This window comes from Aulonocara sp. 'chitande type north' Nkhata Bay, linkage group LG16 (genome assembly GCF_057382095.1).
Source record: "Aulonocara sp. 'chitande type north' Nkhata Bay isolate Kocher_YH1m ecotype deep benthic linkage group LG16, A_spYH_male_GT1.1, whole genome shotgun sequence".
Lineage (NCBI taxonomy): Eukaryota > Metazoa > Chordata > Actinopteri > Cichliformes > Cichlidae > Aulonocara > Aulonocara sp. 'chitande type north' Nkhata Bay.
This window is the reverse complement of record NC_141359.1, coordinates 10,489,226-10,503,346: the sequence shown is the minus strand read 5'-3', so window position 1 is coordinate 10,503,346 and position 14,121 is coordinate 10,489,226. Positions and strand designations below refer to the sequence as shown.

General features: G+C 41.5%; 2 protein-coding genes across 2 annotated transcripts; both read right to left on the bottom strand.

The window, feature by feature from the left end:
• Positions 1 to 1,065: 1,065 nt before the first annotated feature.
• Positions 1,066 to 2,025, bottom strand: LOC147311011 (olfactory receptor 6N2-like). Its single transcript, XM_086267639.1, has one exon. The coding sequence runs from the start codon at positions 2,023 to 2,025 to the stop codon at positions 1,066 to 1,068; it is 960 nt and encodes a 319-aa protein (XP_086123765.1).
• A 10,856-nt stretch (positions 2,026 to 12,881) lies between these two features.
• LOC147311010 (olfactory receptor 6N2-like) lies at positions 12,882 to 13,863 on the bottom strand. The gene has a single exon (XM_086266595.1). It carries the CDS (start codon positions 13,861 to 13,863, stop codon positions 12,943 to 12,945), a length of 921 nt encoding a protein of 306 aa, XP_086122721.1. The 3' UTR covers positions 12,882 to 12,942.
• Positions 13,864 to 14,121: the final 258 nt, after the last annotated feature.

Genomic DNA, 14,121 nt, shown 5'->3' with positions numbered 1-14,121 from the left:
ATTGCTTGTGGCATCTGTGGCATTTTGCTGTGAGACAAAACTGCACATTCCAGGGTGGCCTTTTGTTGTGGGCAGTCTGAGGTACACCTGTGCACTACTCATGATGTCAGATCAGCATCCTGATGTGGCACACCTGTGAGGTGGGATGGATTATCTCAATATAGCAGATGTGCCCACTACCACACATTTGGACTGATTTGTGACCACTGTTTGGGAGGGATGGTTATATTGTGTATCTGGAATGAATTTTAGGTCTCTACGTCCATCCCATGGGGAATGGGAGCAGTAACAAAGGTGTTGCGTTTATATTTTTGTTGAGTGTATATATATATATATATGGTCGCCCTTAAATATATATAACTGAGAAAACAGTAAAAAATATTTAAGGGTGACCGTGGCTCAGGGGGTTGGGAAGCGCAACTGTAAGGATAGGTTGCCGGTTCGATCCCTGGGCTCTCTGTCCTGGTCGTTGTGTCCTTGGGCAAGACACTTTACCCTACTGGTGTTGGCCAGAGGGGCCGGTGGCGCGATATGGCAGCCTCGCTTCTGTCAGTCTGCCCCAGGGCAGCTGTGGCTACAACTGTAGCTGCCTCCACCAGTGTGTGAATGTGAGAGTGAATGAATAGTGGAATTGTAATATGCTTTGGGTGCCTTGAAAAGCGCTATATAAATCCAATCCATTATTATTATTATTAAAACAGAAGACACTGTGATGAATATTCATATGCTTGTCAGCATCAAAGAGAGACTTCTACTAATTGATTCATTCTACTAAATTATTTTTATGTGAATATACAATAGTAAATACTAATCTATGACAATAAAGAAGGGAAAATGTGAAATGCAGGCATATGAGATGTTTAGAATTTAAACATTACCAGAAACAGTTTAAGAAATTGTTCGTCTTGTTTTTTATGACCATTTTGTTGTCATTAATAGAAGAACAGAAATGAACATTTACATAAATGTCATGACATTTCTATAAATTTGATCTCTTTTCCTCTGTCTAGTATGTAAAATCAGAGAAAAGGTACTCCATTATCTAGTTTGCATTACAATTTAAAATTATATGCCATACATTTGATAATAGGGCAGTAATACCAGTGTTATTAAACTTGACAACAATATTTTGATATGTTTGAAAATTTCATTCATTTTGAGTCCATATATGATTGGATTTAAAAGAGGATGGAATAAAATTGACTGAAACGTCAATGTCAAACGAAGAGTTTTTGATAGATCAGAATCCAGTCGAACTATAATTATATCAAGGAAAATAAAACAGGAAAAGTTGATTAACACCAGCAGGTGGGGTAAACATGTCTTTACAGCTTTTTTCCTCACTTCTCTACAACAATGATATGATATTCTAATAATCCTGATGTATGTAAAAAGTATGAAAAGCAAAGGTAGAAGGGCAATGTTTATCAACGTGACCATACCATATATAGATATTGCGACCGAGGGCACACACTGAAGCTTGTAAAGTGAATTGTTACAAAAAATTCCTGTCAGGGTAAAGCTACAGAGTTTGACATTCGAATACAACACACCCAGCACTGAGGTTTCAAAAGCAGGTATAAGCCAAGCTAAAATCAGACATACATAAATAGTTATTCTATTCATAATAACTGGATATTGCAGGGGTTTACATATAGACACATACCTGTCATATGCCATTGCTGCCAACAGTAAAAACTCTGACCCAGCTGAGGTGTAATATAAAAATCCTTGGAAAAGACAGAGTGGATATGATATCATCTGTTTTTCAGACAAAACATCAGATAAGAGCTTTGGATAGATAATCATGCTGTAAAGAACAGAGTTGATTAACAAAGCTGCAATAAAAATGTACATTGGCTCGTGAAGGTTTTTGTGAGTCCAAATAAGGCACACTATAGTGGAATTAAAGCAGAGAATCAGAATATATAACGTGGATATAACTACAAAATAAAGATACCTGTATTTGTGCAATTCTGCAAACCCACCAAAAGTTACCAATGTTAGATTTAATTCAACATCCATTGACAAAAACAAAAACGTTACTGAGTATGGAACTATATTACATAAATGGTATTCAAGAATAACAAATGAAAATGCAACTGTTACTGTATTGGAATAATATATTTTCAGCACTACACTAAGAAGGTAAGTGACTGACTATATGGCTTTGTTTTATTAGAAATCTTCCATCCTCTATGGGACTCATTAGGTTCTCCACTAGCATGTAAACAACTTCAGGAAATCTGACCTATAAACATCTGATCTGATGTTTATATCACTGTGCAATTCATTGAATTTGCCCATGCATTGTTTTTAAATCATTGAACTAGTATAGGCTTACTATATACGCAAAAAGTTCGAGTGTATGAAAAAAGGCTAAAGAAACCTCTTGAAAAGGAAACATTTTCTTTTTCTGTTTTCCATATGTGAATGGACATATCTCTCTGGGTTTCCGGACAGAGATCTCGGATGTTGTATTGGTATCAGATCATTTCCCCGAGTGCCCCGATTAACATAGAAACCACTGTTGCCGTGACCCTCTACATTTTATCAAGTTATATGACTATATAACACTTTAGTTAATATAAAGCATAGAATTTAGGCACTTCAGGTAACTTCATTCTAACACTTGGGTTTCTGCTGCCTGAGGTATTCACTAAGCACACAGTCTGTCGGGGCATTTCCCTGATGTATTCGTGAATGTATGTTGTCTCATCCTGGACTATGATAATGCATGGTCAGGAGCCTTCTTGTCTTGATGTCACTGGCTTTTGCCAGCCTTTTATGCCAGCAGGATACCTGATCACAGGCAGGGTGTAGGTGTTTATAGCCCAGATCTTGTTCTTATCATTCATATGACTTCTCAGGATGTGCCTGAACCTCTGCAGGTACTTAGTGGTTGCAGCTTTCCGAGTGACCTCTTTGTGGTTCCCATTTGTTTGCGTGATCCCCAGGTACTTGTGGCTGTCCTTGATGCTTGCAATGTTGGCTTTTGGTAGTTCGATCCCCTCAGTTCTGACTACCTTCCCTCCTGTTGTTATAATCCGACTACACTTATCCAATCTGAGTACTGACATGGACTAGAAATAGAGTGCATATTTCTCTTACGGTGTGTTCACACCGAACGCAATAGACGCGACCAGAGCATCAGGTTTACATGTAAAGTCAATGGAGGAACGCCATGAAGCGTGACTGGGGGTCCCGCGAAAATTCAGAAGCAGATTTGCATCGTGAAAACGCATGAGTCGCGCGAGTAGCGTGACTGACACGTTTGAAGCACGAATAAAAATACATGCGGCAGTTTGTGTGCTGCATTTTGTGCATTTGCGCGTATCCAGCTTCAAGCCGTGCCACGACAACCAATTAGGAGCCTGGTGACATGATGCTCTGACCGTAGTTCAAAGGGGCAGGTCCAGCCAAAGCCATTTATTCTTCATTCAATATGGAGGAAAGGCTCATCAACGCCGTAGCAAACCACCCGGAGCTGTACGACACCAGCTGTTTTCTCTACCGAGACAGGAATAAAAAAGGCCTAGCTTGGAGGAAGATGTGTGAAGAGATCGGGCAACCTGGTAAGTTCATTCATTTCTCTTTTGAAATTTTTAACTGACCCGTGGAAGCCGCACAAAAGCTAGCAAGCCGCCTACTGTCCTGCTATTTTCCTACTGATGTACAAATACCTTTCTGCTAACGAGATTATGTACTTATTCAGAGGACATCTGCAGGAGAAAGTGGAAGAGCCTCAGGGACACATACTCCAAGTAGAAGAGGATGGAGAAGAAGAAGAGGAGCGGGTCTGCAGCAGGATCGGGATGAGATGGAAGTTCTTTGTGGTCATGGGGTTTCTGGCAGCAGGGGAGTCCCAGTCAGAAGGTATGTTTACAATGAATTAATGTTGGCAGTTAATTTATGCATGTTGTCATATAGGAATATATGTTATTGTTAACATATATGGGCATCAGTTTCCTCATGTGCAAATGGTTACTGGACTTCCTGACCAACCACCCCCAACATGTCCAGCTGGATAACCACTGCTCATCTACAATCACAATGAACACCGGTGTACCACAAGGCTGTGTGATGAGCCTTTTCCTCTACTCCCTCTTCACCCATGACTGGAGACCTGCCGATGGTTCTAACACCATCATTAAGTTTGCAGATGACACCACGGTGATTGGCCTCATCAGTGACAACGATGAAGCCGCCTACAGGGAGGAGGTGGATCATCTGGCTGAATGATGCGACACAAGCAACCTGCTGCTTAACACTGAGAAGACCAAGGAGCTCATCGTGGACTACAGGAGGAATGCTGACCCACATCCACCCATCTACATTAAGGGGATGGCTGTGGAGCGTGTGAGCAGCTTCAAGTTCCTGGGAGTCCACATCACCGAGGATCTCATCTGGACGACTAACTGCTCCAAGCTGGTCAAGAAGGCTCACCAGCGCCTCTTCTTCTTGAGGACTCTGAGGAAGAACCACCTGTCCTCAGACATCCTGGAGAACTTCTATCGCTGCACCATCGAAAGCATCCTGACCAACTGTATAACAGTCTGGTACAGGAACTGCTCTGCCTCGGACCGGAAGGCGTTGGAGAGGGTAGTGAAAACTGCCCAGCGCATCGCCAGAGCACCACTTCCTGCCATAAAGGACATCTACAGGAAGTGGTGTCTGAAAAGGGCTGGGAAAATCATCAGAGACCCCAGTCACCCATCACAAGGACTCTTCACCCTCCTGCCCTCTGGGAGGCGCTACAGGAGCCTCCGGACTAAGACCACCAGGTACTGAAACAGCTTCTTCCCCACAGCTGTCAGACTCCTGAACTCTGCCTCCTGACATCAGGCCCACATTAAACACATGGACTGGACATACACACACCCACAACCACCTACACACACAATGGACAACTGTACCCTCATACACACAATAATAACATGGACTGAACCACCACTCTCAACCACTAGCACTTTATATAGCCTTTGTAGAAATTATCCACATATCTCACTCATCTTAACTGCACTACTGTATAATTCTGTATAAATAATCATTCTGTATAATACGATAATTTTTAATTCTACAATTGCTTATAACTTGCACAGTTCACATTTCTGTATAGCTGTATATCTCATATTTCTGTATAGTTTTTTTTTAAATTTCATATTTGTGTATAGTTTTTTCATATTTATATCCTGTTCATAGCCTGTACTTAGCTTGTACTTAGGGCTAGGCCATATTATACCGTTCACAGTAATACCGATACAATGTTAGGCAACAATAAGAAAATGAAATATCGCGATAGGATATGGGTAAAACTTTCACGGACTGCCGGGGTAGACCATGTGGAGTGAGTAGAGGACCCAAGAGGAGACAGAGGCGAGGACACAAAACTGGACTTAACAAAAAGCGAGCCTTTATTTAGGGCCGAAAACTCATGGAAAAAACAACAACAACAAAGTAACTGAGGGAAAACCTGAACATAAACTGGGAAACTATGACTCTACTGAGATTTAGACTATGACTAAACAACATAAAAACTATGACTTACTATCGTTGGGAAACTGTGACAAGGGGTAGGGGAGATAACACAGACGACGCGACACTGAACACAGCAAGACTGAGGACTAAATGAGGTGATCAGAGGAAGTGGAGACATATGAGGACACAGCTGACACACATAACCTAATGACAGGACAGGGGAAGTGAAAACTAAATGCAATGAACAAAGAACAGAGGACTCTTTCAAAATAAAACAGGAAACATGATGAGACAGACCAGACAACATGGGCTTGACAACACGAGACGTGGAACACAAAGGGCAAATGAGACTAAGATCCAGGGGAAGGGGAAATGAGGAGATCCACTAAACAGAACTAAGGCTGAACAACTTAGGGGTTTAAGAGAGGTGGATGAGCTTAACCCAAATAATAAATGACAATACACAATATATAATGAACTCAAAATGCTGGGTCACAGACCCAGCCATGACAAAAACGCGCATGCGCAGTCCCTTAGTTTTCATATGCACATGGCCGAAAAAGCCAAAAGAGGCAACGGAGAATGAGAAGGGGGAAAGTGGATTTTTGAGTGAAACGGATGAACCAGAACTATTTTTTAAAAATGATGCAACTTCACTTGTGTGGTGTTTGTCCGTCAGATACACAGAAAAGTAAATTTTTTTGTAGAACATGCATCGTTATTGCCGTATTTGTCGGACTAAGGTGCTCGTTAATCTGGGTGTAATCGGGGTTCTAAACCCCGTCCTTTCAGGTCCCAAAGTTAAACGATCACTGCAGCATCACTGACAGTTAAAAACTGTCTAAATTCTTTCGATCAGCATTGCTGCTTTACCAGGTGTAACTATGAAGTTTAACATACAGGCATCCATGAAAACAGAATTTATTACATTTAACGGAGTTAGAAGCTAGCAGGAAATTAGCGGAAGGTAGCTCGCTAGTTTCGCCAGTTACCTAAGCATGATATACCATGTTCTGACTGAGAGAATTCTGAAAAAATTCAAACATTAGCTTTCCTATCACTTCCAACATAAATGAAGACAGGAAAATAAACAGCAGCAGACGTTTGTATGGTTACTGAAGTTGGGCTAACTGGTATATAATGATAAACAGCGAAGCTGGAGGATGAACGCTAACATTTTTCCACTCGATAAAAGTTAACATGAAGCTTCCTGACGGTTAGAGACACATGCAATTGCATGGCAGGATGCTGTAAGCGGACCAACTTCAGTCAGGAGAACAACTGAGATAATCCATCCACAGTACGAGGTTAGTCATTAATATACTGCAACAACATGGGAATGGAGCAGCTGTGATAGAATACAACATAAATGAATCAATGGTACAGAAGTGGAGGAAGCAAGAAGAATGAGTTGAATAAAGTTTGATTTATCTGACTGCTTTGTTTCGCCTAATGTGCCTTATAATCCCGTGTACCTTATGGTCCGAAAAATATGTATTTGACTTTTTTATTTGGCACACTGCAGTTTAAGGTTGCAAAGCGCCTCTTTTGAACTTCAGTGGATATTACATACATGGTTATGCTGAGGATATGTCAGCCCATTTCTACTGGAAATGCCTTTTGGTTAAACTTTCAGCAAGAAATTTGCACTGTTAAATGTTTATATGGTTTTAATGCACATAAAAAACAGCTGCTTATTTAACTGAAAATAAATGGATGGGAGTTTTTTTTGTGCTAGTAAAGTTGTGGAGTTGTATTTTGTCACGCAGAAATTATATTGTCAGTTATATCAATATCGCAAATTTTCAAATATATATCGTGATATATTTTTTTGGCCATATGAATGAATTAATGAATGAATGAATGAATGAATGTCTTTCATATCACCCTGCTCTACTTGTACTCACTACAGCCTGTACATACTTATAGTTATAGCATATTCATAACATACCTTCATACCGTGTACATTATAACATACCATAATAGACCCATTTCTGTAATATACTTACATATCTATATTTTTGCTAATATATATTTGTAATATATCTATATCATGGCTAAAGCACTTCTGGATGGATGCAAACTGCATTTCGTTGCCTTGTACCTGTAACATGTGCAATGACAATAAAGTTGAATTCTATTCTATTCTAATATTATTTCAAATAATTCTTTTTTAATAACTATTGTATCAGTTCTACTACACAGCAAAATATTAACACACAACTTGACACATGTAGAATTTTTTTCATAGTATACTAATGAAAAAATATACAACTATATAGGAACATAGTGAAGACCAATTATTTAAGACAATAAAGAGAGGTTAGTTTATTTTGGAGGCAAGCTCCATTTATTAAGTAAATTTTAAAAAGGCAGGAATGCACTTTAGAGGTTTGTGGGTTGCTCTTAAAAGAGCCGTTCTGGGGAAGTCACTGGGACGTCAAATAGGATATTCTTTTGGCTGCCAAGACACTGCTCCCTATGCCGAGAAGTGGGCCATGAACTTCTCCCTCACCATCAGGACCTTTCGAGTATCACTAGAAATATTATAAACAGTCATCTCCATACCACAGTTTGCTAACAGTAAACACCGACGACATTCACAGATAGCACACCATATCCATGTTATCAGTGTATAAACTGATAGTTTAACATATATTAGCATAGGTATCAATAAAGGACTACTGTATTAAACACTTTTACCAGGCATATGGACAGGCGCTCTGCAGGTGGGATTGAGCACCTGTAGTTGGTGTCCAGGCGGGTGATGCTTGGACTGACGCGGGACAGCAGCTCCTCAAATTGGGCAAGGGTAAGACAGTGGTACCGCTGAAAGCGGCCATCATCCAGACAGAGCTCCTGAAGCAAATGGTGAAACTCACCAAACTGCTCACGCTTCTGGAGGACCTGATGGTCCCAGGTACGGCGAGGACGTCCTTTACGCCGCTGCTCTGCTCTCTACAGTTAATAGAGAAGGGAGACTCTCTCTTCAAACACTAGATCAACAGCTGCCATCTTGCAAACATACCATCTGGCACTACTTCCTCCCACATTTAGAATAGAATAGAATAGAATAGCCTTTATTGTCATTGTACAGAGTACAACGAAATTGGAGTGCCACTCCCTTGGTGCAAGTTTCAATAATAAATATAAATGTAAAATATAAAAAGTACAAAAAAAAACAATCGTAAGTACTCAAACAATAGTATGTACAATATATACAGGATAGCAGCATTAATATAATGACAGTATGAATAGCAGCATAATATAATGACAGTGACGGTATGGAATAGGTTCAATTGTTTTTGTGCTTATTTACTACGGTGATAGCTCTGGGAAAGAAGCTATCCCTGAATCTGTTTGTCCTGGTTTTATGTGACCTGTACCGTCGGCCTGACGGTAATAGTTCAAACAGTTGGTTGCTGGGGTGAGAGTGGTCCTTGATGATATTGCCAGCTCTGCTGAGGTACCGAGAGTTTGCAGTGACCTCCAGGCTGGGCAGAGAGCAGCCAGTGATCTTCTGGGCTGTGTTGATGACCCTCTGCAGTACTTTCCTGTCTGCAGCTGAGCACCCTGCATACCATGTTGTTATGCCGTACGTTAGGATGCTCTCTATGGTGGCTCTGTAAAATGTCACCAGCAGCCTCTCCTCCAGGTTGTTCCTCCTGAGCACTCTCAGAAAGTGGAGACGCTGCTGGGCCTTTTTAACCACCGCTGTAGTATTTGCAGTCCAGGAGAGGTCATCAGATATCTGCACGCCCAGAAACCTCATGGAGTGTACCCTCTCCACACAGCTCCCGTGAATGTAAAGTGGGGCCGGGTCTGCTCTGCCCTTCCTGAAGTCCAAGATAAGTTCTTTAGTTTTCGTGGTGTTCAGTTGGAGGTTGTTAACTGAACACCACTCAGTCAGTCTGTTGACCTCATCTCTGTAGTCCGACTCATCCCCCCTTGAGATGAGTCCAACCACTGTGGTGTCATCCGCGAACTTTATGATGGTGTTTGAGAGATGGGTAGGGGAGCAGTCGGATGTGTAGAGCGTAAACAGGAGGGGACTCAAAACACATCCTTGTGGAGACCCGGTGCTGAGTGTGATGGTGCTGGACCGGTGGGGGCCGAGTCTGACAGACTGTGGTCTATTTGTCAGGAAGTCCTTGATCCAGAGGCAGATGGGGGTGGAGAGTCCCAGGTGAGACAGTTTCTGGACCAGGATCTCCGGGATGATATGATTGAATGCTGAGCTGAAGTCCAGAAAGAGCATTCTCACATAGCTTCCTCGGTGCTCCAGGTGACTCAGCGCAGTGTGGAGCGCTATGGTGATAGCGTCCTCGGTGGAACGATTTGTCCTGTAGGCAAATTGGTGGGGGTCCAGAGTGGGAGGCAGACCGGCCCTGATGTGCTGACAGACCAGTCTCTCAAAGCACTTCATCACTACAGGCGTAAGTGCAACAGGCCTGTAGTCATTTGGGCTGGCCACGGCTGTCTTCTTGGCGATGGGGATGATGGTGGAGGTTTTGAGGCAGGGCGGGACGGTGTTTGATGACAAGGAAAGGTTGAAGATTTTAGTGAAGACTCCGGTCAGTTCGTCAGCACATGCTCTGAGAACCTTTCCATGTATTCCATCAGGACCTGCCGCCTTCCTGGGATTCACTGACCTTAGAACACACCTCACTTGGTGCTCCCTAAGTGTTAGTGTGCCAGTGCTGGGGGCGGGTGGAAGTGGTGTGGCAGCTGAGGGCTTGGTCGTCTCAAAGCGGGCGAAGAAACGGTTTAGATCCTCAGCCAGTGAGGCATCAGTCCTAGATGTTGCCTGGTTATTGCTTCTGTAGTTGGTAATGTGATTGATCCCCTGCCACATTTTTCTGGGGTCGTTGTCAGCAAAGTGATCTTCAATCCTCCTCCTATAGGCAGCCTTAGCTTTCCTGATGCCTCTACTCAGGTCTGCCCTGGCCGCCCTATACGCAGCCCTGTCCCCTGACTTGAAGGCAGTGTTGCGGCTTTTTAGGAGGGATTGCACTTCGCTATTCATCCAGGGTTTTTGATTTGGAAACACCCTGACCCTTTTGTTGACGGTGACATTGTCAACACAGTTCCTGATGTACAAGAGTACAGTGTCCGTGTACTCCTGGAGGTTGTGGCTGGAGAATAAATCCCATACAGTTGTTGAGAAGCAGTCCTGCAGTTGAGAAAGGGCTCCTTCAGGCCAGGTTTTTATTGTCTTTGTCTGGGGCTTTGTTTTTCTCAGCAGGGGGGTGTAGGTGGGGGTGAGGGACATGCAGAGGTGGTCAGATCCAGCCAGGTGGGGGAGGGGTGTCGCTCTGAAAGCATGCCTGATGTTTGAATAGACATGGTCCAAAGTGTGTTCTCCTCTCGTAGCAAAGTCCACGAACTGGACAAATTTAGGAAGCACAGTCTTTAGGCACGCTTTGTTAAAGTCGCCGGCGACAATAAAAACCCAATCGGGGTGGGCAAGCTGTTGTTTGTTTATGGTGTTGAGCAAGAGGCTGAGAGCTGTGCTAACGTTAGCATCCGGCGGTATATAAACAGCTATCACAATAACTACTGTAAACTCCCTCGGGATGTAAAAAGGTCTGCACGAGACTGCCAGAACCTCCAAATCAGGAGAACAGTGTGTGTGAATGATCCTGCTGTTACAACACCACTCGTTATGCACGTAAACACATAGCCCCCCTCCTCTGCTTTTACCTGAGTTGCTGTTTCTGTCATGCCGGTGTAGCGTGCGGCCTGCTAACTCGACTGCAGCGTCGGGAATCAGCGGGTGAAGCCACGTCTCCGTAATAAGAATAATTTCCGCTTCACGCGTGTGAAAATTGCATATTTTTAAGTGCGACCAGTTTGCGTTGGACGCGCTTCGAGGTGCGAATGTGAACGTGACCAGCTTGGGGCTTCTGGCGCTTTTTAGTCGTGTCTATCGCGTTCGGTGTGAACGCACCCTTATACTGCCTTCCCTTCACTGGCTTCCCGTTAATTCCAGAATTGAATTCAAAATCCTACTCCTCATATACAAGGTCTTGAATAATCAGTTCCCATCATGTTTTAATGACTTTATAGTACCATATCACCCCATTAGAGCACTTTGCTCTTGCACTGCAGGCTTCTTTTTCCCAGAGTATTATAAAGTAGAATGGGAGGCAGAGCCTTCTGTTTTCAGGCTCCTCTTCTATGGAACCAGCTTCCAGTTTGGATTTTGGGGACAGACATTATCCCAACTTTTAAGATTAGTCTTAAAACTTTTCTTTTTGCTAAAGCATATAGTTGGGGATGGATCAGGTGACCCTGAATTGTCCCTTGGTTATGCTGGAATAGGTGTAGGCAGCTGGAGGATGATGCATTGAGTATTTCTTGTTCAGTCATTTTTTTCACTCACTGTGTGTAGATAGATAGATCTCTCTGCATTGAATCATTACATCTTATTAATCTCTGGCTCTCTTCAGCATGGCTTTTGACCTATCTTCCTCATCTCACCCCCACTGGTTGCAACAGGTGGCCGCACCTCTCTGAGCCTAGTTTTGCTGGAGGTTTCTTCATGTTAAAAGGGAGTTTTTCCTTCCCACTGTTGCCAAAGTGTTCGCTTATAGCGGCTCATATGATTGTTGGGTTTCTGTCTTCACACTCAGGCAACGGTCGTTGGGATTTGTATAAAAAACATTGAATTGAAACCAATATGAACTGTTAAAATGTATCCCAGTTTCTGTTCATTCACCCTAGTTATCCAGTTCTTGCTCACCATATGTTTTACACACATATAAATGAACAAAAGATTACTATACATTGTACAATAACTTGTCATTTTATCCAATTTCGACTTTTTTCTATCACTCACATTTACATTAAATCAGAGAATGAACCTGTTGTATATCAAGAAAGTCATTTCCTTTATACACTCACACCCAACAGTCCGGTTTGCTGTCCTCGTGGAGACATCTCATTGACATATTGCTTTCTTTCGCAACTTACCCTAACCCAGTGATTCGCAAACTGTGGTAAGTGTACCAGTGGTGGTACTTGGGCTCCCTCTAGTGGTACCCGGGAAGTCCAGATTTTGTGTGTGTGTGGGTGTGTGTGTGTGTGTGTGTGTGTCTGTATGTATACATATATATGTATAGATGTAATTGGCATGTGATAGATATATTGATTTGCTGTAGTAAATTACAGATTTTGGTCCCCACAAAGTAAAAACCAGTACACACACACAAACACACACAAAAGGCCAGCAGAATTTGACTCTTTTTACTAAATCATTTTCATAACAGCGATTAATAATCTGTGATAAAGGGAAATGAAGGAAAAACCTGAAATCCAAGCATGTTTAGACTTTAAATATTACCAGCATCAGTCTAAAAAGTTAAATATCTTTGCTTTATGACCATTACATATGTCAGCACTAAGAGAATAGACTTGAACACTTACATAAATGCCATAAATAATAGTGCAGTGATTTCAGTGTTATTTAACTAGACACAATAATATCTTGAGATGTTTAGAAATTTCATTCATTTTGAGTCCATATATAATTGGATTTAAAAGAGGATGAAATAAAATCAACTCAAAGGTCAATATCAAACGGAGAGTTTTTGATAAGTCTGTTTCCAGTCGAACTATAATTATATCAAAGGAAATAAAACAAGAAAAGTGAATTAAAACCAGCAAGTGGGGTAAACATGTCTTTACAGCTTTTTTTCTCACTTCTCTACACCTTTGGTAAGATATTTTAAGAATCTTGATGTATGAAAAAAGTATGAAAAGCAAAGGTAGAAGGGCAATGTTTATCAACATGACCACACCATATATAGATATTGCTACTGACGGCACACACTGAAGCTTGTGAACTGAATTATTACAAAAAATTCCTGTCAGAGTAAAGCTACAGAGTTTGACATTAGAATACAACACACCTAACATCAAGGCTTCAAAAGCAGGTATAAGCCAAGCTAAAATCAGACATACATATATAGTTATTCTATTCATAATAACTGGATATTGCAGGGGTTTACATATAGACACATACCTGTCATATGCCATTGCTGCCAACAGTAAAAATTCTGAACCAACCGAGGTGTAATATGATAAACCTTGGAAAAGACAGAGTGGATATGATATCATCTGTTTTTCAGACAAAACATCAGATAAGAGCTTTGGATAGATAATCATGCTGTAAAGAACAGAGTTGATTAACAAAGCTGCAATAAAAATGTACATTGGCTCGTGAAGGTTTTTGTGAGTCCAGATAAGGAAAACTATAGTGGAATTAAAGCAGAGTATCAGAATATAAAGTGTAAATATGATCACAAAATAAAGATATCTGTATTTGTGCAATTCTGCAAACCCACCTAGAGTTAGCAATGTTACATTTAATTCAATATCCATTTAATGAACAAAAATGTTATTTACTATACAACTAGATGACATAAATGGTATTCATTAAAAATCAAATGAAAAGACAAGTCTTAATGTATTGTAGTAATGCTTTTCCAGCACCGAACTAAGAAGTAATTGGCTCTGTGGCTTTGTTTTATCAGACAATTTCCCATTCTCAATGGGACTCATTAAGTTCTTCAAGAACATGTAAACAATTTCACCAAACTTTATCAGTTGATATTTTTGTCTGTGTGATCTATCATCGTA